Here is a 25,017-nt window from a genome sequence, read left to right on the forward strand (position 1 = left end):
GTGCAGCTTCTTCAAACGGTGCCTGCTGGATTCCTGAGATCGTCCACGTGTTGTTAAAGCTCACCCCACAATCTTCATGTTTCCCGGTTCTGTGAGCGACATCTTCACCAACAGCATCGCTCTCGGTAGTCATGCCTTCACCGCCTCCCTTTTTGCTCCGAGGAGGGACGGGAGGAGCGTCCATCTTCTTGGAATCAGATTCATTCATCGAATATTCGCCACTGTCATCTGACGTCTGTCTGGCTGTCACATAGCTTTGATTAGTTTTAGTTTTTAAGAGTGCATCGAGCTCAGTTCCTTTGTTCTCCATGCCAGGAAGTGCGATCCTTCCGCCAGCTCTGTGACTCTCGCCAACTCGAGGCTCAGTTTGTGACAGAATCTGTCTCATTTGATTATGGTCTCTCAGATCAACTAATCTATCTTTTAATTCTCTCTCTTTAAATATAGAAGTGCTGACATTTTGTTTTTCAGTAACCTCCATCATAGAGTCTTTAATAGCTTTTTTGCCGTGCTGTATCCTTGTTACATAACTTTCCTCACTAACGTTCTCATCAACATTTTCATCATGCTCTGCGGATTGACACTTTCTTTTCTCCCTTTCTGAGATGATCTCCTCCAGGGCCATTTTAGCTTTGTCATAATTGTCGTTTATCAGTGCTTTGTTTACAACGACGTTACTGTCTAACCTCAAGAAACCCTCGTGCTTGCTCTGCTCCTGCTCTTTCTTGGTAAACATCTCCCTCTTGGACGACGTATTCCCCCTCATTGACAGCATGCCTTTCTTTATATTCCGGAGCTCTCTCGAGATCAGATCATTTTTAGCCTTTGCCTCTTCGATATTAACCGCTGTCAGTTTTTGCTTCGTGTTTTCAGGAGCTCGATCGCCAAGCCTTGCTTTCTCAAGCAGATCGTTAATGATGTGCTCACTGTCTCTCACTTCCTTCAGTGACATTATATTGTCATCGACCTCTGTTCCAATGTTCACATTCAACTGACCTTCCCTGTCCTCTCCTACATCATCCGCCACTGTAGATCTTTGATGTTTTATGTAATTGTTCTGTCTGGCTGAGAATAGATGCTTGTGCTGGATTTGTTTCTTAACTGATATGTTGTCATTTAGTGGTAAATCCATTTTTGCATCCCCGTCGTCACCATTCGATACTCTCTCACTATGTGTTTGCTGTTTGTCCAGAGCAAGCTGGATATCAGATTTAGCAAAATTTCTCCTTGGAACTGGTGGTGGCTCTTTTCTGACATTGCTGCTCTGGCCAGACAGAGTCGATTCACTCTTGTTGTGAGATAAATTACTGTTTTCTAGTTCCACACTCTCCCACGCTGACATTCCCCTGCTGCTAAGCAGTTCTTTTGAAACATTCTCATCCATTACTTTCTGCCCTAGATCTTTTACTTCTGACATCGGCTTATTGATGCTCTCTGATCGGGCTTTACTTTTGGCTGTGTTAATGGCCTCCCTTGCTGCTCTGATCACGTCCGTTGTGCTCATGGTTTGGCCACCAATCTCTCGCTCTTTGGGCAGAGATTGCCCGCCAAAGTCTTTCTCCATTACATCTTTCACTGGACGTTTAGTTCTGTCTGGTACGTTCTGGGGTCTTTTCTCAGCTAATGATTGTCCCTCTTTCTCAAGCACGTGGGGCGATCTTGCAGGTGAACTATCTTTGGTGATATTTAAAGTATTTGGTGACAGCCCCGTGCTGGCTGGCTTTGGTTTTGGAGAAAGATCTTTGTTTAGTGTCAGTGGTGAAACGTCATAGGTCTTAGGCGATGGATCTTTGTGGGCAGGAGAGCTAATGCTCAGGGGGACTTGGAGATACGCGCTATCACTGTCAATGGGATTTGCTTTCTTGTATAAATTTAGAGATGGGTAGTTTTGTTTTTTCGCCATGGGGCTCTTGTTCTTTTTTGATTGTATGAAGGGGGAAATAGGGCTGTCCTCCCCAATGCCTGAAGCATCTTTTTTAGTTTGCAGGAGGTTTGATAACAAATAATCATCTGAGAGAGGCTTGTCAGCATCAGGCTTTGTAAGATCAACATCTGGAGATGAGACAGGCTCCACAATAGGGCTAAAAACTGCAGGCCCCTCTTTCAGAATGGCAGGAGTACTTAAGCCAGATGCGTTTCCCTCAGATCCAGCATTTGCGGATTTCACATGATCCGACTGTGGAGACGGGGCACCACTTTCAAGCGACTCTAACGTTTTGAATTTAGGTGGGCTGTATCGGCTCTTCACCCTTTTCCTGTTGTCTTTAAGGTTAAAGAGGATGCTGGAGGCCAGTGCTTTGTAGCTGTCCCGCTTGACCGGAGGTTCAGGGGTTACTTTGGCCTCAGATTGAGGTCTGAGCGGAAGGTCAAGTGCCAAAGGAGAGAAGACTCCTTGGAGGATTTCAGACGTTTCTGTTGGTTGCCTGGAGGGAATCAGCGGGGTCATTAGCTGGCAGATACTGAACGGAGTCGAAGCCAAAGAGCTGACTTCCTCTACTGCTTTCACCTCCACAGATTTAGCTTCTTTTTTGACCAGCAGAAGACTTTCTTCTGTCGTTTTTGAGATGTTCTCTTGAACAGGCATCCCAGGGAGATTGCCTGGTACGGTACTTTTAGCCCTGTTCTTGTTTCGCCTCCAGGGGGCAGCACTTACATCCAAGCCTTCAGATATGCACCTCTTCTCAGTCTGAGGGGCAGAGGGCTTTGGAAGGACTTTTGGTGGTGGTGGGGGAGGAGTGGGCTTCAGGGGAGAGGAAACAGAGGGTGCCGGAGGAGGAGGAGGCGACTCGACTGCTGCTTTCTGACAGGCCTGTAGCTCCTCTTTCTCCAGAATGTCTTGTCGGTGCGCCTCAGTTAGCTGCTTGTAAAACGGAAAATCGTACCATTTGGGGATGCTATCTGCTGGGAGAATGGAGGTGACGGCGTCCTCCTGGCCAAAAGGGAACCGATTAAAATCCGTCCATGTTTGAAAAGGACTGAATTCACTGTGGAGGAAAAAGTTCTTAATGTTAAGTTTCCTTAGTTTAACACTGGTTTTGCTATTTTTAGTCTTTGTTGATTTCCCTGAGGGAAGGTTGACGTCTTTGCTTGCTTTGTTTGATGAACCGTCGATGGATCGATGTCGATGCTGGTTCCTGTAATGTCTGTCTGTGAGAGTGGTGTGGTAATCTGAGGAGAATTCAGACAGCTCTCTTTGGATGCTTCGAAGCGCTGACTTATCCCACGATTCCCCGTTTGAATCAGTCATAGCTCCATTTTTAATCAGCATCCCCTCACAGCTTTCCTCGGTGGCACTCAATGCTTTGAGGAAAGAAGACATCTGGGATATATTCTTCTTTTGCTGTTGCTTCCACGGTTGTGTGTCGCTCTTGTCATTCTTACTCTGCCCGTGCTTTTTGGAGTCCCTGTGGTGAGTCTTTTTAAGCGGCTCCCCAACCAAAGGCTTGTGGCAGCTGAAGGGCGAGTATCCGTACAAGAAGTCGTCGTTGTAAACCGCGTCGTCTCCGACGCACAGACTTCGAAAGGCTCGGTCGGTGAGGGTGCTGACCTCTCGGTCGGTTTCATCCATGAACAAGTCAGTAAATCCATTGGGGAAGCGGTGGTGGAGCATGCTTCCCACCCGGTGGTTCATGAGTCTCTTTTCCACACAGCTCATGGTGTCAACAGCCGTCTGTCAGTCTTGTCATCACCAGCCTCCGCTCCTTTAAGGCCGCAGCCAGGTAGCTCCTTTAGTTTTCTCCCGAGTCAGGTGAACATCAGAGAAGTGAAGAGACTTTCCTGAAAATCAAAACCAGGAGTTTAGCAACATAGAGTTTATAGTTTTGGTTTCAGAACAGAGCTTAGTCACACAATCTGTCTTTTTAGCATTCGTACAATTAAACAGTTGAGTGAAAGCTGTTTTATTGACATCATTACTATAAATGGTTTTAAGCTGAATGACCTTTCTGTACATGACTTCTGCCGCCTTCGACCATGCTATCGCTATGCAGGCAGTAGACAAACACTTCATACCATGTGCTTGGCTATTTTAAGCAACATGTGGTGTCTTAAACTGTGAGCACTAAGCATTTTGCCCATGGGTGAGAGCAACTTCTGCTGCATCTACAGAAAGAAGATCAGTCAATACTAACATTTACATTGCAACCATCAGTGCATTTTATTGAGAAATGTTTATTTCAGCTCACATATGAATATAATTTTTCATTGTGAGATTATAATAATTGGAAATTATGCCTACAAAGGTGTATCACAGTATTCTCACCAGCAAATTTACAGCACAAAGTACAGGAAATGCAAGTGAATGATGGCGAGTTGAAGTGCAGTTCAGCAGCTGCTGCTGTACTGTAGCTCGCTTTAGCGATCTGGGTGAGGTCTTAGAATAGCTCATTAACCCATTTATATGGTCTGACCTGGGAGCAGAGCCACTGGCACGCAGCTCAAGTCTCCAAACAGCCACAAAACATCACTGTCCTTATAAGAAGATGACACCGCTTCGCACAACTATATAGATTAATTCACAAATCAGTGACTGAAGGTAAGAAACTGGTCGAAATTCAAGTGTCAAGAACTGAATCGACAAATATCAGATAAATTTACAACAAGCAATGTTATAGGCCAATGATGATATTCTGATTCTTTTTAAAACTGAACCGATCAAAAGCCTCGAAGTGGGTGACTTTACTGTATCTCAAGCCTGACTTACAGAATGCGTTGGCTTCCCAGGACGCTCTAGTGTCCAACTATCTTCCAGCTCTTATAACCGGAGATCAGTTAGCGACGGCGGTACTTTCCCAGCATCTGCTTGTGTATTTATACCCTTCGAATCACTGAGCCAAATACACTGCATAACCCTGAAATCACTGGAAAGTAGCCTTCATAAAAGTGTGACAATCAACTTAATTTATAGAATTCTATATTATTCTTTTTCTAACACAAATATGAACAAACATTTGAACTTCCATGTTCAGTTTAAAACTTAATTTCACCATTGCTGTTTTGATCTTTCTCTGTGTTCAGTTTAGGAACACACAGCGTTTCCTCACCTTTGAAACAGAAGTTTCATCCTGAGTGAAGGATCCAAACCCAGAATCTGGCGTCAAACGATGCAGAATCCAAGTATCCAGTGTTTTACCCCCCGATTTCTGTTCACTGTTCACTGCTCACTGCTCAGTAGAAAAAAAATTAAGAAAAACTCACCAAAGTGAGTCAAGCTCTCAGTCCCATGTTCTAAAGCCCTGGTGTGTCCAGGCTCCTGATAGCAGGACTCAGGAGCTACCAAAATAGACGTGCAACCCTGTGTGGCCAAACTGAGCAGCAACAGAGGTCCCAGCAAGCTGGCTCGCTTTGGAATAACCGGCGGGTGTCAAGTGGCAGGGCAAGACAGGGCAGCGGGATGAAATAGACGCTGTCATTGGTTATTTTTGCAAGCAAGCAATGAGGCCTGATAGGTTCCCACATGGATCTTCCTCTGACTGTTTGATGCCTTCAGAGGGAGCATTGGTCTGTTTAGATAACACAGATGGGAGAAGTTAACTTTACCTGGTTACAAGTATGGAAAACCTCCAAGCTGAATCAGAGAAACGTACTCAGAGTGACAACACAAGACGAGCTGGAAGGGTAGGGCGTCTATTGAACAATCGGCCTGTGGAAGAGCTGGACTCACTCCTGTTGCTCAAGCTCTGTTTACAAGGTGGTCATGTGTGGCGGGACGCTCCACTTTTAGCAGCTGTTGTTGCTGAGAGATTACACAGAAATGGAGGCGGCATTTTGTTGACTGGTTTGGCCCTTGTGAGTCAGAGGGAGTGAATGCCATCGCATGCAGGGACCGATCAGCCCGTCCGCCAAAGTGGATGGAAAAATAAGTCCGTATTTCAACAGAAGGATGAACAGTTCATGGAGAAAAGCCGTTCATCGCACCTGAAAAATGAGTTTTGAAAACATGAGATGGCAGCATCCGCAGCGCCGTCCTCCATCAAGGTGCCATTTTTAAGCCGGTCTATTTTTTGCCATGTTGTATTTCATGAGGTAGCAGCGTGCATGCCCCACTGCGGACTTCACTGTGCACACACACGCAACACAATCAGTCAAACCTCACACATGTCAGCTGACGGACGTGTGAAACAACGGTTAATGCGCTCCATGTCAAAGTGAATCACTCCTGATCTGTGACAAACACAAACGATGTGAAGCAAAAATTAACTGAAAATCATTTTCCTGTTAGAAATCAGTTTGGATAAAGACAGAACAAAGTATTGAAACCATTTCAGACTTGGAAACAGTTGCAGTCTGAACCCCGAGTCTGTGCTGGAAGTGATCTGACACACATGGCGAGGCCAGCTGGAGCAGGACAGGCAGGCCTGCCAGACTGGGCAGGTTTTCACCCACTTGGGCCTGTTTTCAACACTTTGGGTGGGTTTCTGGAAAATATTCCAGACAAGATGCTCACAAAAAAAGTTCCCATAATAACTCTGCTGCAGCTTCCTTGATCAATGCTTGATGTCGGCTGTGGTTTGTTTCCAGTCTTCTGGTGGACAACTGTCGAGTCCACAGTCCTGTCAGTGCCAGTTTGTTTGTCTGAGACTGTGACTAACTTGTTTCTCAACCACATTATAGGATTCCCTGATGATTGTTCTTCTGTCTGCTCAGTAACACGACTCCACGATCCCGACCTGATCCGGCACGGCTGTGAGAAAACTGTTCAGTCAGCTCCGCAGACACAACAGAACTCTCTAGACATCGATCCCACCTTTATATAACTTTATAACCGGCCTTGCCGTTATGTTATTGGCCTTGTGCAGGAGGAGTGTTGACAGCGGGGCAATAAGTGATACTCTCGAGGGCTGATACGGCAGGCAGGTGGCGGACCATTCAGCCCAGAGCGTTAAGATGCTGCGAATGCCAAAACATCAAGATGGCATGATCACAGCGACGCGTTAAACATGGATTAACTCTCTTTTGACTTCCTGATATGTCCACAGCATAAGACCGCCGGTGTCTCTCTGGCGCAGTTAGACGTAAAACCTTGAACTGTGACCTTTTGCTGACAGTAATAAATCTTGGGTGCATCAGTTCAGCTGTGAGATTAAAAAAAAAAAAAAAACCTGCAGCAAGTGTCTTATGAAAAGTTACATTCTCATGAAGCAAAAACTATAAAGACATGATTTTTAATCAGTAAACTGTGAAAAAGACCCTCCATTACTGCAGACTGCACAACATTCTAACGAAAGTCAGACGTTTAATCTTTTAATCAGCAGCAAGTTTCAAACCCACAGGCTCAGGAAGTCGCTCACGAGAGGCTCAGAACGCTTTAAGGTGTCAGTAAACGTCCCAGAAACACCCAGAGAGATGGGAGTGAGTGAGAAACGTGGGTGGTTTTCAGCATTTATCACAGCTGTCCTCTTCACTGGTAAGTTCAACGCTCTTCTTTTAAATAATTCACAAACTGGGCTTCTTTGTGTAGAAGGTTTATGAATTTTTTTTTTTAATCTTCTGTTTTAAGTGTATCTGCAGCTGTTTTGAGTTTAACTTTCAGGCTGTGAGACTTGTCCCCTTCCTTGGGTCAGAAACCTCAGTGACACATTACATAACAGGTCGGCCTCTGGTCACGGGAAACGTTATCTGGCTCGCTCTGGATGTGTCGAGCTGAAATTACCGCGGGCTAATACACACAAACAGAAAGCCTTGCAGCACTTCTGCAGAGATCAAACTGTGTCCGAGCTCTGGAATCATTCTGGCCTTTTCCCTTTTTGCTTGTTTTCTTATGAAAAAGCATCGATTCTCGTTTCCATTCCTTTAAAACAGGCCTGCCAGTGATGTGTGTGTGTGTGTGAGTGTGTGTGTGAGTGTGTGGCTGGTGGGTTCAAAGTGAACGATAGCCACTTCACAGCGGGAATGGTGTGTTTCAGAAACACCCTCGCCTCTCATCACGCCTCTCCACTTATCGTCTGGAGGCAACGCCTGACTCAAAACATTCAAGGATTCAAGTTGGCGTATTCAAAAATTAAAGTAAAAACTCCAAGATGAGAACTTTGATGATTTTACAGAACCTGAAAATTAATTTTTATTTCCCACAATTTCATTTTCTGTACATCACCGTCCTGTCATTCATTCCATTTAAGGCTTCAGGGAGTCCAGCTGATGATGGGAAATGTCAGGAAATGCACATTGATGCAGCAGCAAGTGGACAAAAAAATGAATGATAAGCGTGAAACACAATAAAACTTAATATATCAACACGATAATAGACGTGACATTATTTGCATTCTTACATGATATGGTTGGTCGTGATTGAAAATATACCAGAGACAATGCTATTGTTGAAAACTGGAACTGCAACAGCACAAATCAAGATGAGCTATGTAGTCTGACATTCTAATCTCAAAAGGGAAATGCAGTGTTTGGACTGCTTGTGTCAGTTGTGTGAGTGTTTTGTGTGGTCTGAGTGCAGAGCGTTAACATGGAACTGTACCGTATCTGATCAAAACAGACACGCTGCAGCTTCATGTCCTTCCTGTTGACCTGAAAAGGCCCTGTGTAATAAAAACATAACCCCAAAACCCCTTTTTTTTGTTATTCAGAAAGTCTGCTGATGTGTGCAAAGGCAGAAGATGGAGAAGATTTCAGTGAGTAAACTGAGTCCAAACAAACACACAGTGGGGATTTCCAGGTTAGATACTGTATGAATGTACAGTATGAAACAAACTTTTTAAAGTACTGTCCCAATTACATAATAAAACAGGATCAAGTTTTGAGTGAAAAAATAAAAACAGTGAGTCTTTGACCCTCATATTCACTCAACAACATTTTAAGTCAAAATGCAAAAACAAAGTGCTACAAATTTTCCACTTATTTTCACTTTAAAGCGTTTAAACAAGCCCTCTGTTTCCCCCGGAGGAATTAATGGATCTTTCCAATCTATATCTCCTTCTTGCTGATTCTTCTCATCCTAATTGAACATGTTTAGTTCAGTTAACGTCTCACCTTCACCGTCAGCAACCCCGTCCGGTGACGCAGCTGAAATCTGCAGAAAGGAGCACGAGACCACAGCAGAGTAAACAAGTTGTGAAATCAAACCTGATCTCAGGAGAACATGAGCCGCCGCTTCCGAAAACCCCGACGCTGGTGTGTTGTGTTGCTTCATGTTTGTTGTTTTCCTTCCAGATATTCGGTACGCTCTGATCGGAGCCGGGCTCGGCCTGTTCCTGGTGGCCGTGTTTATTCTCCTGATGATCTGCGTCGTCAGGAAGAGAGCGACTCGGTCACATTAGAGCAGCTTTCAACGCGTTTCTACCTCCGTCCTCGGAGCAACGAGACAACAAAAGGCTTGAAGGAAGCCTTCAGAGGTAGGATGCTAATCAAATTTAATCAATTTAAACAACAAAACGAACATAATTCCTTTCTTATCCTGAATTTTTGTGTATTTTCATCATTGATGATCAGTCATGAATTCATCCAGGTGTTTTGTAGAGATGAAGGAAACGTGTTTCTATTAAAAGCTTCAAGTTCCCATAACCTTTATTTACTTGCAGCCGCAGCCTCGGCCGCTCGCTCCCGGACTCCTGAGCCAATCGGAGCGTCCCATGACGGCGGTGTCGAGTGCCGTGCGGTGTTAAAGGTCAGTCGCGGTGACTTGCGGGATCCTGCAAGAAGTGGCATCCGGGAGAAAGGTCAAGCGGGCCGCCCGCCGTCTTCTCACGTTCTGTCGCTCAGAAGCAACTCGACCTGGTTTACTGACACGCATCGTCACGGCCGCTCGCCGACAAAAGCCTCTTTCACGATCCGCGCTCAGCTGTTTGGCTTCTGAAGCTCAATAAAAGGCGCTGCGGCTTTTCTGGATCTATTTGTGTTTTCATTCGCTCTTTTCCACATGCTCCACTGACACACAGAGAATTCCAGCCACTCAGCAGGAAGTCCAGAAAGCAGTTGGTGTCTTTTCCACAAGGAGGCAACATTTCGCTCCAGTGCTGAGAGCGCCAGAGGGTCCTGGAAAACATCTCTCTGAAATGTCTTTACAGAGTGTGAGAACGAAACAGAGTGACCGATAAAGACGAATGATTTATGATGGAGTATGTACAAAAAAAAAAACACACTTTGTTTTTGTTATTTAAAGCTGATATAAGTCTATGTCCATGTCTAAACATACATTCTAAACATGTCTCCACTTACCTGATCTCTATAAAAGTGTATCTGCCTTGCAGTTTGACTCGTGCTCAGACTTTACAGCCTTTGCTGCACTTTGGCACGGCGTCCTCCCCACACCATATGATCCACATCAACCAAACTGGGAGTGCGAACCCGTTGCCAACTTTATGAAACGGCCTTTTCCATCCATAGACAGAGCTGAGGAAGAAGCAATAGAAGCGCTCCCTAATATCCCCGTAACTCGATATGCAATCACAGAATAATACCGAACAGATGGAGTCACTGCTGCACTTCTACTCTTGACAACACAGTTGCTCTGAAACACTGATCCAGATGAAAGCTGCAGAGAAACATGACGTAGTGCACCTATTTATGCATCCGTGTGTGGACCCGAGTTATTACCCAGTGATGGAGAAAACCTATTTATCACCTGCAAATGAAGAACTGGTGTCTTTTGTTATAAATATTTCTTTATTGATGACCCAGGTGGGTCTTCTCTTGCTAGTGGACGGATTTGAACCCCGATAGCAGGGATCTTGAGCTAATGGAGCTTTTATCTTCCAGCAGACACTGAGAATGTGTTTGTTAAAGGACATTAAACGACACTGCACCCTGCAGAAACTCCTGAAGTCGATGAAGCTGGTGTCACTGAAGCAGGACTGTCTCGGGGGAACGTCTACCGTTTGTAAACTGTCGCCAGACTTGGAGCTTTTCGGAGGAGCTGCGAGGCGTCCCCACTTATCTGGACATCAGGACTGTCTCAGATCTCTGCAGCACTACTTTGTGAAATTTGATAAAAGCCTACAAAGTGTCCCACACACCCCCTCCTGATTCTACCGGCTGTACAAAGACCCGCTGTGGGATGTTGAGTTGTAATGGGAGCATTTTGTAAAAAAGATTAACAGAATAGAGTGGCAGACAAACAGCGTGAGAGGACAGAGACAGAGACTCGACAGTTGCACAACAGAAAATAGATAAGCTAAATATTTTCCCATCAGGAATAAATGAAACTGTGCCCAGACAGAGTATTGATCAGAAAGATCATTTAGAAGTGTTCAAAGAAACCCAGGCACAAATATTTTTAGAAATAAAACTCTCAGATAGCTTGAACTACTTGACACAGACGGCAACCATCCCCCTCGGCCCCATGTCCTGCTTCCCCCAGTCAGCATGTGTGTGTGTGTGTGTGTTCCAAAATAAAAACCCTGACTGGTCTGCGGCAGCGTCCCCCCACAGCTGGAAGTGTGATTTGCTCGGCGTCAATCTCAACAACGCCGCCTGCGCCCACCCAGCATCCTGCCCAGGAAATCACATTCCCCTCAGAGCCAGAGGTGTGTGTGTGTGTGTGTTTGTGTGTGTGAGCGTGTTTGTGTGTGTGTGCGTGTGTGTCTGTGTGTGTGTCCCCTCACCTGTTTGTTTCTGTCACCTTCGCGTGTGTTTGTGTGTGGGCGTGTGCGAGTGTGTGCACGTGAGCTTGTAAACTGGGTTTCTGCCGGGGATGGAGGATCTGGGGGAGGGTCAGAGGGAGGTTCTGAGCAGAAACAGAGCCTCCAATGTTTCATATTTCACTCCTCAGCTGGGGAGAGAAAACAGAAGAGGAGGAGGAGGAGGAGGAGGAGGAGGAAGCTCGGGGCTTCTTTTCTTCAGGGGCATTTAACTGGGAGTTTATGGAGGCTGCAGTAGTGGAAAATGAAGATCTCCTCTGTGGTCTTCGCTCTCCTCACCCGGGTGCTGTTTGGAGGTAAGAAAAGTTTATTTTCCTCTGCTGCAAGGAAAAAGAAAAGGATGCGTCTCAGATCACGTTCTCCTTCAGAGAAACTTTGCAGGAAAGCTGTGAAGATGTTTGAGCAGCTGGTGAGGCGTAATATTGGTAAAAGCTTGTTGATTTGCCTGCAGCTGGACATGGTTTTCAGGGACGTAATGACCTGTTTTTCAGCGAGACACGTGTTTGAACAGATGAGAGGGAATCCCTCAGTGAAAATTGGTGGTTTTTCCTCCAAATGTCTGAAAGGTAAACTGAACTTGCAGTTTCACCTCCGTGGTAATTCATGGTAATTCAGTCGACCTGCAGCACTTTTCCCTCACCAGACTATACTTGCATTCTTTTGTTTTTGTCTCTAAGAACTAAAAGGATGCAGTGAATTGTGCTGAAAGCTTCTGCCTGATGTGGAAAGTGGATGATGAAACAGCTTAAAGCTTGAAAAAGCAGATGTGCTACACATCACCACGCGACATATGCTGCAATCCCGTCTGTTCCTCATATGCGGCCCACGTACGTCTGCAACAGCGCCAAAAGCAACACGGGAGTGGGAAGACAACTTGTTGAGCAACAAAAAAACTTCCTGTTGAGTCTCGGGCTGTGTGGCGTTCACAGGCGAGGGTTTGTTGTGGGGACCTTTTTTTTTTTTTTTTTTTTTTTCCCCCAGAGCTTCAGTTATCGAGAGTCAGTCGTGCATCACTGCAGGCTTCTGCTCACAAACAGCATCTTTAAGCCATTAGGATTCAGCGTCACTGAGAAAGTCAGGGTCCAGTTAAAAATGAAAAGGAAAATAATCGTACCTCCTTTGTTGCTTTGCTCTTTTCCAAACTTTGACATTGAGACCAGTCATAAACTTTTTTCTTTATTAGATTTGGATTTATTTGCTGTGATGCTCCATTGTTTTTGATAACTTCCTTCATCAAACAGTTCCAACTCCGTAGTAACACGTTTCATTTCCTACTTGTTGGGGTTCTTTGCGCCCAGTCCCTCCAGGAAGTTGCAATGTTGCGATCATGTTAATAAGATCAGGTTCTGGTGATTGCAAGGTCAGGCAGATTTCACAGAGTTTGGTTGAAATAATTACATTAATTGTTGTGATCGCAACTTCCTGCAGGGACTGATTGCTCCTGCCAGTCGCTCTGCTGTGAACACAAGGAAACAAACTTAGAAACATTAAGATGTCCAGGAGATGTAAGAAGGGCCAAAAGCAAACAAAACACCAACTGAATACTGTGTTATTCTGAGTTGATCACCAGCAAACTGAAAATACATCAAGCCCTGGGTGTAAATGTATATTTTCTGCTGTTGTAGTCCAGATCACCAAACCCGAGACCGTCTTGAAAGCTTAAAGGGACCGAGACTAACCTTGAAATCCTAGTCCCGAGACCACTGTTCTGGGTTTCTGGTGAATTTCAGCAGACCTTGAGGTTTGCTCCCGTCTGTCAGTTTCAGGCTAAGTAAAACAAACTGCAGTACGATTTCAGCAGTAGTCTATTGAAGTGTGAAAGCAGCCACTTAAACATGCTTCCGCATCAAACGAAGTGACAAAAAACATGACCTGCTCTACTCTCGAAGTACCGTCCAGATACAGAATTTGATTGGTGCCAGAAGAGCCTGCTCCCTGCAGGTGATTAACCTCTATAGCTCTCAGCAGGAGATCCGCACAGAACTATGAATTAAACACAGATTCTGCCTTTCAGATTTGTGTCTGGCCATCAACGTCACCATCACTCCCTACCCCTTCACGGTGGCCCAGGAGGGTCAAAACATCACTCTGACGTGCGTGGTGTCGCAGCGACGCCGGAATGCGGCTCTGCCGGTGGTTAAATGGACCTTTCTGCCGGCGGGCACGGACAGACCGGAGGACGAGCTCCTCATCGCCCGCGTCAACATGAGGAAAGCTCGCTTCTACGGCAACTACACCAAGAGCTTCCCGTGGCCCAAGCTGAAGCTGACCGTAGTGAAGCAGGGGAAGATCTTCGACTTGTTCATCCTGAACGTGTCGGAGGGCGACCGGGGGCTCTACATGTGTCGGGTGCAGGAGTTTAAAAAGCACCAGGCCCGCTGGAAGGCTTCGTCCAACTGCACGGCTGCCACGGAGCTCAGAGGTGAGAGCTCCATTTATTCGCCTTGTTTTTTAAGATCAAAACAGAACACAGCAGTCTTCCAAGACCAGACCGAAGCAATGAGTCTCCCAAAGAAACCAAGAGTCTAGCTTGTTTGGCTGTGCAGATGTCAAACATTCTCTCATTCTCACTTCAGTTTAAAATAAAATAGCTCAGCTCAATAATTTTCTCACTGTCACACCATTGGGTCATGAGAAGTTAATCATTCATTGATAATAACCATTCTGCATCGCGTGAATCAGAGGAGAGTACCAGGCACATTGAAATAAACACTGATAGTCATTGACTGACATGCATTATAAGGGTAATTTCTGTAGAATTTCAATTAATTCTTTGGTGCTAAAAAGCACAGCGCTTGTGTTTGAATAGTAGAACAGCAGGGAGACTTGCTGCTTAAGGCAATCTAAAGCCGAGCTCATACTTTACCGATGTATTGTTTGGAGAAACCTTTGCACTAGGTTCCACACCATTAAAGCAGAATGTATTGCAATGTATATTACATGGGCATTCATAAACTATTTGTGCTTTTTCTGCTGTGGGTTTTCAGACTTTCAGAGACTTTCAGAGGTTATGCAGGTTTTATGTGACAGAGGAGATATCGAGACACATTCTAAACCTCGCTGTGTTTTATAATTCTTCAGTAACCAAAGATCAAACTCCTTAACTGCAACTCTGGAGTTGCAGTTAAGTCTCGAGTGCAACTCACTTACAATGGAGTGGCAAAACGATAAACTCCAGAATGATAAATTCACATATGAAGTATAAAAATATACTTTTTATTGCTAAAATGGTTTGACATGGGGCTCCAGAGCTATAACTCATTGGTAAAGCCACAGTTTCATCATATCTTGCAGAAGCTTAGTTTTTTTTTTTCTTTCCCGTGGCGAGGTTCCAACGAAATGACTTCACCGCCTTAGATGGTGTGAAAGCAGAGATTTAACAGCCATTCCTCCAACCACAACAAAAACAACGGCAAACACTGTTTTGATAGCAGGACGACCGCCAGGAACTTAAAGCAGATGTAGGTTTGGGATTCTGGTGCCAGGAGCAGATATCGGTGACCGAGCGGCTCCTGCTCTGAGGGAGAGCAAGGTCTCCTCTTCTGTCGGCCACATTTAAAGCACCTCCAAACAAACACAAGTTCAAGGTCAGATTTGTTGTTCAAATATACAGATCTGTACAGAGAACACTCAAACAGTGATAACTATTAGTCCTGAGGGAGCAATTATGTGTCTCCAGTAGCAGCAGTTTCTCCCTGACCACAACCCGGTGCTGTCATCCATCTGGCTGCAGAAGTGAACCGGAGCGAGCCAGAGCGCCGCGCTGCTTTTGATTTAGGAAGGGAAATGTCACCGCGCAGGAGCGGGCACGGAGATAAAAGGATCCTCCATCCCCATAAGTCGCGGTGGCTCTGACGGAGTCGCTGGTCTTGGAAGGAGAGCAGAGAGCGGCGAGGTTTCATCGCCGCCGCCGCCGCCGCCGCCGGCACTCCAGACATTCTCACAGCGGAACGGATGACACATCGACTGCTATCAGATACTCTACTCACAAAACCAGAAGCAGACCTGGTGACAGGACTGAGCACCGTGGACGGCTGTGAATTTTTGGGTTTTCTTACTGATTTGGACTCTAATTTTTCACACAGTTTTCATTTGTGTCCCTTTAGGGCAGCAAAGTTTTGAACTAAAAGAGCATAAGAGGACGTGATATATACATTGTACCGAAGCAACATCACCAACTTGCTTGATTCAAGAGTGATTTGGAATGTTTCATCTGAAGATACTTCACGTTTCGATCTCCTCACCCTCGCGCTGTGCGCCGTCTGCCTCCCCGACATTCCTCGCGCCACATTTTCCATGGAAACGTTCCTCCGGGCTGCGACTTTCAGCGGCGTCCGCAGCCAAGCCCGAGCCCCGGGCAGACGCGCAGTCCCCGCTGACAGCTGTTGACATTGGCCCCGGCGTGGAGTTTCCCTCCCAGAAAGTGGAGCAGACGGCGAGTCCAGAAAGACTCAGCAGAAATGGAACAAGAGATAGTTGTGCCGAGGAAGGTGAGGCCTGCAGGGCCGGCGGCCGTGGGCGGCCGGCTCGTGTCTGGCTCTTAACCTTTGGCGGTGGAGGATGTGGAGAGCTATTTTAATCTGAGGAAGTGCCGGTCCATTATGGTTGCAGTGATAATAATACGAGAGCTTACTTTAACATTTTTTAGATGAATACAGCAATTAGGGAAGTTAAAAATACAACTACATGAAGGTGACAAGGAGCTAACCTCGAGGACGGCGAACAGAACACCTTTGAGAAAGGAAATGGAAGAGAAATCCTTCCAAAGTTAAAAACATTCTCAGCCACAGGGGTCGAACATATTTTAGTTCGGGGGCGACATACACCAATGTCATCTTCAGTGGATCTGGACTGATAAACATAATAACCTTTAAATTTTAAATTTAAAGCTTTTCACTGTCGTAGCGCAAAGCAGAAGTCATGAAAATGTCTCAATTTTTCCAAGAAAAACAGCAGAAAATGACTGTAATCTCAACACGAAGCCAGTTTTGATGATACCTTCGGTTACAAAATGCCCTGAAATCTATAGCTGCTGCATCATGCATGTTTTTACAAACTTACCCTGATAGCTGTAGCTAGAAACCAGCATGGCAGCATCACTGATATCTCAGCTTGTGTCTCAATGTTTTCCAGCAGTCTTAAGAAAGCGATTCTTGCAACTTACTCGACGGGCCAGATTGGAGGCTGTTGCGGGCTGGTTTTGGCCCACGGGCCTTATGTTTGACACCTCTGCACTTGCATTATCCCCATGCTATGCACAGCTCTGTGCTGGAGGGATGGTAATGGACGAGTCGAGGCTCTAGAATAAACAGGAAGCGTGAACCCCTTCAGGCCCGAGTGTTGACAGCTGCGATCAACATCTGGAAGGTTCAAACTCACCTGTGGGACCAATGTCGGCTTCAAATATCACAACGCAGATAACTGAGTGAGTGTGTTTGTTTCTGTGACGTCGGAATTCATGTGTTGGGGAAACATCAGGTGACCAGGTGTTTCCACAATCTCACAAAACCGCCCATTACCGCCTTACTAACACGTTTCCTTCGAGGTCAGGGGGTTCGGCACCGTGTGCACACGACCTCCTCCTGGCATAAACACTCTGAGCTCATAGGCACGTGGGCGATCGGGAGTAAAGGCGACGGCCCGTTCCTACGAGGTAGACGGATGTGGTGGAGTTTAACTATAGCATGAAGAAAAATGAGGATCAGAACCACAAGCGGAGCTTTGGAGGCTGCGCTGCAAGAAATGGAGGAAAACAAATGACATAAAAAGAAGAATCCAACAAAATAAGCTTGTATTTATGTTCATGAAGAGAACACAGTGTACGGAAAACATTCTCTTTTTTTTTTTTTTTTAAAGGAAAGCAAAGACGCAACAGGAAGCTACAGGCTGGATTATTTAAAGCTCTGTGAGGACACACACACACACAGGCTGTGTCCTTACATTCATCTCCAGTCATTTAGAATACAGTGAATTAAAACAGTGACTGATTCAATCACACAGAGTCATTATTGATGTTTACAGCCACGAGAGTAGAATGCAGAGAGTAACTGAGAGCAGCTTTGTGTCTTCGGATGAATTAATAGAAAAGGGTTGAAGAATGTTTCCACTGTGGTCAAGTCTCATCTTCTGCCGTTCAGGAGCTGCAGTATAAAGACGGCGTTTCAGAGACGAGGATAAAAGACAGTTTTATGGCACGCAGTCCACCAGATTTATCTAGTTTCAGCGTCTTCCAGCGTGTGCAGCTGCTGCACAGAAAAGAAACACACCACATAAATGTCATCAGTGATATCAAAATCTGCTGTGGGAATAATTCATCATGACTTCTGTAATAAATCATCTGCAAAGAGCGTTTCATTTCACACAGCGCAGCTTTCAATCAGATGGATTTTGTCTGTTACAAACTTCTGGGAGTTTCTGATTGAGTAAGAAGTGTCCAAGCTATGGCCCGCAGACCAGCTGCAGCGCGCTGGCCCAGAATAGGCCCGTTCCAATAGTATATAAGAGGCTAGTGAACACGCTGAGTTCGTCTTCTTTCTCTTTACAAATGATCACCCAGATAAGATGTGGAGATTTAAGCTCAGAGAAAAGCTTCTCGTCTGCAGTTTCTCTCTGATCACGGAGCTTCTGGATTGCCCCAGGGCGGCCTGCTGACATACTTCCTGGTCTGCTGGTCGGCCAGTCAGCCTGTCTGTGGGAAAGTCTCCACGGGCGCGGTGGCGAGCCGGCTCGTCCTCAGCTGCTGGCGGTTTGGGGTATTTCAAGATGCGGCCGTGGGTGTCACTGCCACGGCGCGAGCTTCCCAACACCAGCTCAGCAAGAGAACAGCTAGGTTTAAGACTGCTGGATTCAGATTATTCCGACTATTCTGGATGAAATCAGTACAGTTTGTTCTGATCGCAGAGAAGAGGACGAACGTGTGAGGCTGAAGTTTACGATGATGCATAACCTCAAAGCCATTTTCACCGATGTCTGGGCTAATGAGGCTTTTGGAGTTTGAGCCTTGTGGACAGTGAGTCAGAGACACAACCAAGCAGGGAGGAGACGGGCTCAGACTCCTTCTCTTCCTACGTTTGGCTTTATTTAAACTCCATCCAACGTGTAATCAGACGGCAGAGGAGCCACAGCGCAGGCTGCCCACCTCACGTGTTTCTCCTTTTCTTTCCTTCCACACAGTGCATGTCCTACCAGCTACCAAGGCCAAAGAAAGCCTGTGGAGCTTGTTTGAAGGTAAGTCGGAGTATTTTTAGTTGGGGATTCAGACTGTGTCCTCTCTGGCATTCAAAAATAGCTCAGACCAAAGGGAAACACTGTAGTGGCTTAAAATACCCTTTTTTTTTTTCATCCTCCTTCAGATGTTTTCATACTGTGGAGCTACAGGCTTGTTTGTGATGTGCTGGTGTGTTTCCAGATGTGTACCTGTGTGCCGTGCTGATCTGCTCCGTGGGGCTGCTGTGCATGTGCATGTTCACCGTGACAGTCACCTGCCAGATTATACAGAGGAAGCAGAGGCTAAAAGGTCGGTGGCCACACACGTTCAGACCGCGCAAATGTGACTCTCATGCTCCGTCTTCATCCTGTTTCTCCTCTCTGCAGATAACTACCACCTGGTGAAAAGTGCTCAGAACAGGTACGAGTTTTGAGTTAATTCTATGAGAAAAGTGACCATATTTGAATTGACCATATTTGGTATGTTGAAACCGATACTAGTGTGTTGTTTCCAACTGATGTCGGCATTAATAAATAATATCAACATGATGATTTAGTCTCAAAGCTGTATTGAAGTGCATTCAAGCAGCCTTAGGTTGAAATTTCAAGGTAATTCACTAAATGCCTGATAAGAGGTTAAAGAAAGGTTGGTCTCCCTGCAGTAAATGAGCATCAGAGTGAAATGTGTTTTATTGTCACTGGCAGATTTAGTATTATATCAGATTTGAAATGCCAAAAATGCTCCATACAAACAGCATTTTCAAATTGGAAGATATTGGGTTGAAAAAATGCCTAATGGAGGGTAAAGCTACTAATTACTTTATCAAAATACACAATTTTATTACTGAATTTTGAATAAATGCACTGTATACCGAGACAACAACCACATTTCAAATGAAACAACTTCTTCTTTTTACTGCCCATGGATCTCAACAGGCATCAAAAGTTACAATATTTCTTATAATGCAATTAAAGATAAAAGATGAGAAAATGTGACCAGATTTTTAAGTTGTTTTAAAGGATCTCATCTTCCCACTTTGTGAGAACTCCTGCTGTAATGACTATTGCCAGAAAAGCATCAAAATGTTCTGACTCTTCGGTAACCTGGTTCTTCTGCAGCTCAGGAGAGACGGTCACGAGTGTAGCCAGTGTTTCTCCAGCTCTACCGAAGAAGGAGAGGAGGTACAGGAAGAAAAGGAGCCGAGACTACCAGGAGGAGATACCACCAGAGATACCAGCCAAAGGTAAATATCAGTCATGGGAACATTCTGAACTGAAATGTTTCGTCTGAATTTCCTTTACATCCATCACACTTCAGTTAAAAGCTCAAAAGAAAAACATAAACACATCATACAGATACGACTGCATCACTGCAGACGCTGCACTGATCCACCTGTCAGTCTCCCTCCCCATCCTTCCCCCACTCATCACCAAGGCCCCGAGGTACTTAAACTCCTCCACTTCAGCCAGGGTTTCTCCACCGACGTGGAGAGGGCAGGGCAAATTCTTCCGGTTCTTCCGGTGAAGGACCATGGCCTTGGATTTGGAGGTGCTGATCCTCATTCCTGTCGCTTCACACTCGGCTGCGAACCGCCCCAGTACATGCTTCAGGTCCAGGTTCGACGGAGCCAACAGGACAACATCATCTGCAAAAAGCTAAATCCTGTGAAATCCTGTGGTCCCCAAACCGGACGCCCTCCGGCTCCTGGCTGCACCTAGAAATTCTGTCCATAAAAATTATTAACAGAACCAGTGACAAAGGGCAGCCCTGCCGGAGTCCAACATGAACCAGGAACAGGTCCGACTTACTGCCGGCAATGCAGACCAGACACCTACTTTGGTCATTTGGGCCAGATGGCCCTTAAAGGGGCCCCGGACTCCGTATTCCTGAAGCACCTCCAACAATACACCACAGAGACGCATTCAAACACCTCCTCCAAGTCCACAAAACACATGTGAACTGGTCAGGCGAACTCCCACAAACCCTCGAGCACATACATACTGGTGCTCGAGCTGAAAGATGTGCAGTAAATGTATTGTAATCGCAATATATATTGTGATTACAATACATTTGCTCTTCATCTTTCAGCCCTAGAACGCATAATAAACCATACATACGTTCTGTTTGCTTAACGGTTGATGTTTTTTGTCCCCGCAGCACCCATTGGAGACAAAACGCGAAAACCCAAACTTTTAAAACCTCAACCGAGAAAACTAGTGTTGGTGAGTAGCAGCATTCATTCTCCTGACCACATTTTCAGTTTCAGTGGCCCCCGAGCACTGTCGTGTGAATGAACACCCAGAACTCGGCGAAGGTTTCCATTTTCACTGGAAAACATTGCAGTGCAAACGGGGTCAAAGTACCATTTTCACCCATTCACACTATCAGTGCTGCCACGCAATGTGCTTTACCTCCGAATTCGAGGTTCAGCGTCCGGCTAAAGAATGACTACTAACTGACAAATAAGCAACTCGTGTGACAGCAACGTCTGCAAAAAGTAGTACCAAAACACTCATAAAGTGCGCCACATAACCCAGGTTGGGTTTTATAAGGTCACTGGAATGAAATGGATGTGTGTTAGCTTGGTGTTTTAGTGGCACCAAATGCTGCAGGATGCTTGAAAAACGTCTTTGGCAGCCTCGATGGAGAACCTCAGTCAGGAAGGTGGCATCTGCTGCCATTTCTCGAAGCCAGGTCGTCGTTACCCCGACGGCAGCATCCTCGGCTCTGTAATTAGCTTAATGGAGTCTCACATAAAACATTTTGTTTCTTAACCTCCTTTTTCCAGCAACTGCCTCTCCCCCTCATAACCCCATCATTATCTCTCTCTCTCTCTCTCTCTCTCTCTCTCTCTCTCTCTCTCTCTCTCTCTCTCTAGCCGAAGATCGTGGAGGAGAACCTGACCTACGCGGAGCTGGATCTGGTGAAGCCGATTCCGGAGCCGAAAGCGTCGCGCAGCGGCACCGTGTACGCTCAGATACTGTTTGGGGAGCAACAGTTATAAGAAGAGCGCACACACTCAAATACACACACACACACCACTAGTAAACTGTGCCTTAATTTTTGGAAAAAAAAAATTATTTATAATCTTCATTGTTGTGTATTCAGATGTTTTGTCAAAGGTGAATGTGTAATGCCACAAAATTGTACATATGATTTTATATGAACTTTGATACAAATTCTTTTAATAAGGACAAATGATATGTGCCTTTTTTTATATACTGTAGATATTTTTTTCTTTTTCTGTTTTGATCCTGTGTTGTCTCTGAGCGTGTTATGAGAGTAACAAAGTGGATGTTCGGACCTGCGGGCTGGTTTGTGCCTCCTCAGTCAATATAAGTATCGAAAATGATAAATGAATAATGATGCTATGTGTGATTTTGAAAAAAAAGAAAAAAGAATATACACTATAGCAAAAAAATTACAAAGAAATGAAACAACCTTGATCTGAAGAATGGATGTAATTATCCCATGGAGTTCAAAGAGTGAAAAAATCCACTTTTAGGAGGTTGGATGGATAAAATCATCAACATTTTCATTTCATAATTTTGGAATAAAATAGCTGATGTTTGTTTCAGCTGATCAGAAATGTGTCAAGCCTACCATCTAAACTATTTCCTGAATTCTGGAACTGCTCCTTTTAGTCTGCCGGTCTGTGTCATTTCACTTTCTAATATTTAATTCAACTGAAATTACATTCAGGCCGTGTGCAAGCAGCGTTGAGAATTCTTGAAATCACTTTTACAGAGAAATGTGGGAAAAGTAAAGTCAGCAGATTTATAAAGAAGGGGAAAAAAATGAGCTGTCATGAATGTGAACCAACATGTTGTTAAATTTAATTGACTTTTCAGTGTGTTCCCATCATTATCTCGCTCACAGTGTCAGTGTTTAGTCTGCATTTAGTGACCACAGCTACACCAAGTTCATGCTGAAGCGGCAATTAGCTCACTGACTGCCCCCACCACCACCACCCCACCCCCACCCAGACCCCCAACAACCAGCCGATCTCTTTCATCTGGTGCCAACGTAAACTTAACAGGCTGTTAGCCGCACAGACGCTCACACACACATACATACATACATACAAGGGTGGAGTTACCGAAGGGCTAAACGCAGCGAAAGGCACGAGCTGCGAAGCCAAAAACCTGCAAACAATTCTGACACCTGATCTCTGGGATGACATGAGACCTGCGTTTGGCCCGGTTCACATTAACGTCAATCACAGTTTGGGATCTTTGACTTTTGCTGTTGGAGATAAGAACCAGAGGCCATTCTGGCAACCGTCCCGGAAACCTGCGTGACGGCCTCCTTGCCTTCTCACGTTCCATGAAGCGGAGTGTGAAAATACTCTGGACTCCCTTTTTTTTTTTTTTTTTTTTTCCATTTAATGATCCGCTGGACTCCAGCATGGAAAAGCAAAGGAGAGCTTTTTTAAACAGTGAACTTGAAAGCCAGACACAAAGGCACCGGATCCCTCCCTTCCCTTCTCGGAGGAATCCACACTGATCCACTGTGTGTAGAAGAATTTTACCATCTCTTGATCTGCTAACTAGCTGACTGTGGTAAACAGATGAGATCCTTCTCTAAAGGTATGAACGATAAACTATGTTGCAGCTCTAATTCGCCCGGTAACAGCTGACGAGACTGTATAATGTCAGACTGCTGCGCTATCACAGATTGAGGCCATGTTTTTTCTGAAAAAGATTACAGTGTGAGACCAAAAATGTGTAGATTCCTGCAGCCAACCGGTGGTTAGACACTTGGACATGTTTTGTTCTCTCGAATGTTTTTAACATTACAACCTAAACCACTGTTGACCTTCGCTTCTGAGGGCGTTCCAGTTTTTCCGTCATCGTTCTCTCGCCTTCATCTCAGTTTGGATTAAGAGTGTCCAAAGTGACATGGCTGAAGGCGACCTTTCAGCGGTGGGTAGAAGTGTCTTTAAACTGCCCTCAGACTGTGAAACGTAAAGTTTCTCCCAGACCGCATTGTCCTTAATGGGAGTCGGCTCTAACTGGAACCATGTGTGTGAAACTCGCCTCTGTGCTTTCTTCCTCTCTCGTTTCCCTCTCTTCGCCCACCACTGACCTCCACATCCATCAACATTCCACTGTTTTCTGCTCATGTTCAGTTTGTACATTTTCAGTGTGCATCAAAAGGTGAAATAAACATGAAAATAGAGATAGGACGAGGATTCAAGAGAAGTTTTTTTGTTTGTTTGTTTTTTAACTAATCTGTTTGAGAGATTGGTTGATCATGGTTGTCCTGACTGAAGTTGTCTTGTGATGATTGAGTTCCTTCAGGTCCTCTCAGTATTTGCTGTATGTAGGAAATATCTCTACTTCTGCAGATGATGCTGTAGTGAATGTTCACTTTGTGGGAGGAGTTTTAAATCAGACAATGAACAGGGTTTGAAATCAGTGAACAGAAAAACACTTGATCACTTCAGTGTCACCTTAAATTATTTACCTTAGTTGATTTTAAAGATAGAGTGAAGAGCAACATGCAAATATTGTCACTTGCCTGATAAATGGTTAAATCACATTGATTCGTTATTCTGCTGACCTTCAGTAAGTACTTGATGTCATAATTTCACTTTATCTCGTCCTTCATCACTATAAACGATGATAGCATCTGTGTGCTGAGATGCCGAGGCTGGAAACTGTCTATCTATGGCTTCATTGTTCATTTATCTCTTCATCTCAGCCAAATAGTTCCTTCAGGAGAAGGCAGATTTGTGAGATCTAGAAAGCTAAATGATCGTCATTCATTCAGACTTTCTGTCAGATAAATGTGAAAATGTCCATAATGTAACAGCAAAACCTATGATAGATGTATCCAGTGAAAATGATTTTATGACTTCTCTATACAGAACGATAAATGTCATATTTATCAGTCTTCCTAAAAAGTTGGGAGAACTTTCAGAGTTATCATCCTGTGTACCCACCATAAATATTTTATTGATGTAATCGAGTTTATTGCAGTGAATTTTCATTACACAGTGCTAAAAATACAAAAACGTGTCCAGCTTCCTCTCGCTGTGAATACACAGTCAGGCTTTGCAGTCAGTTAAAAGTGACCACCGCTCAGATTTCTGTGTCAGCAGAAAAAAGCCGGAGGAAGGCTGCAGTCAGATTTGGGTGTCAGCTCCGCTTGCGGTGGTGAAAGGGCTGTAATGAGAGAGGGGGAGATTCAAACGTGAGGGTTAGTTTACCTGCTCCCTCC

At 45.0% G+C, this 25,017-nt stretch overlaps 1 protein-coding gene and 1 long non-coding RNA gene across 2 annotated transcripts; both read left to right on the forward strand.

The window, feature by feature from the left end:
- Window positions 1-7,276: 7,276 nt before the first annotated feature.
- LOC115393462 (uncharacterized) lies at window positions 7,277-9,852 on the forward strand. Its single transcript, XR_003931956.1, has 4 exons — window positions 7,277-7,405; window positions 8,577-8,621; window positions 9,160-9,341; window positions 9,528-9,852. It is a non-coding gene; the product is annotated as an uncharacterized LOC115393462 (long non-coding RNA).
- A 1,914-nt stretch (window positions 9,853-11,766) lies between these two features.
- Window positions 11,767-23,966, forward strand: vstm4b (V-set and transmembrane domain containing 4b). Its single transcript, XM_030098965.1, has 8 exons — window positions 11,767-11,881; window positions 13,600-14,007; window positions 18,759-18,812; window positions 18,994-19,101; window positions 19,179-19,212; window positions 19,911-20,035; window positions 20,950-21,014; window positions 21,671-23,966. The coding sequence occupies exons 1-8, from the start codon at window positions 11,830-11,832 to the stop codon at window positions 21,794-21,796; spliced, it is 972 nt and encodes a 323-aa protein (XP_029954825.1). The 5' UTR covers window positions 11,767-11,829; the 3' UTR covers window positions 21,797-23,966.
- Window positions 23,967-25,017: the final 1,051 nt, after the last annotated feature.

The sequence above is a fragment of the Salarias fasciatus genome, chromosome 8, assembly GCF_902148845.1.
Source record: "Salarias fasciatus chromosome 8, fSalaFa1.1, whole genome shotgun sequence".
In the NCBI taxonomy this organism is placed as follows: Eukaryota; Metazoa; Chordata; class Actinopteri; order Blenniiformes; family Blenniidae; genus Salarias; species Salarias fasciatus.

What these genes read in the sequence shown, in the direction of transcription:
- vstm4b (XM_030098965.1), top strand. Translation starts at nt 11,830, where the DNA reads ATGAAGATCTCCTCTGTGGTCTTCGCTCTCCTCACCCGGGTGCTGTTT. An exon ending in GAGGAAGCAGAGGCTAAAAG is followed by an intron (nt 19,102 to 19,178) that starts GTCGGTGGCCAC and finishes TCCTCTCTGCAG; the next exon opens with ATAACTACCACCTGGTGAAA. An exon ending in ACCAGAGATACCAGCCAAAG is followed by an intron (nt 20,036 to 20,949) that starts GTAAATATCAGT and finishes TTGTCCCCGCAG; the next exon opens with CACCCATTGGAGACAAAACG.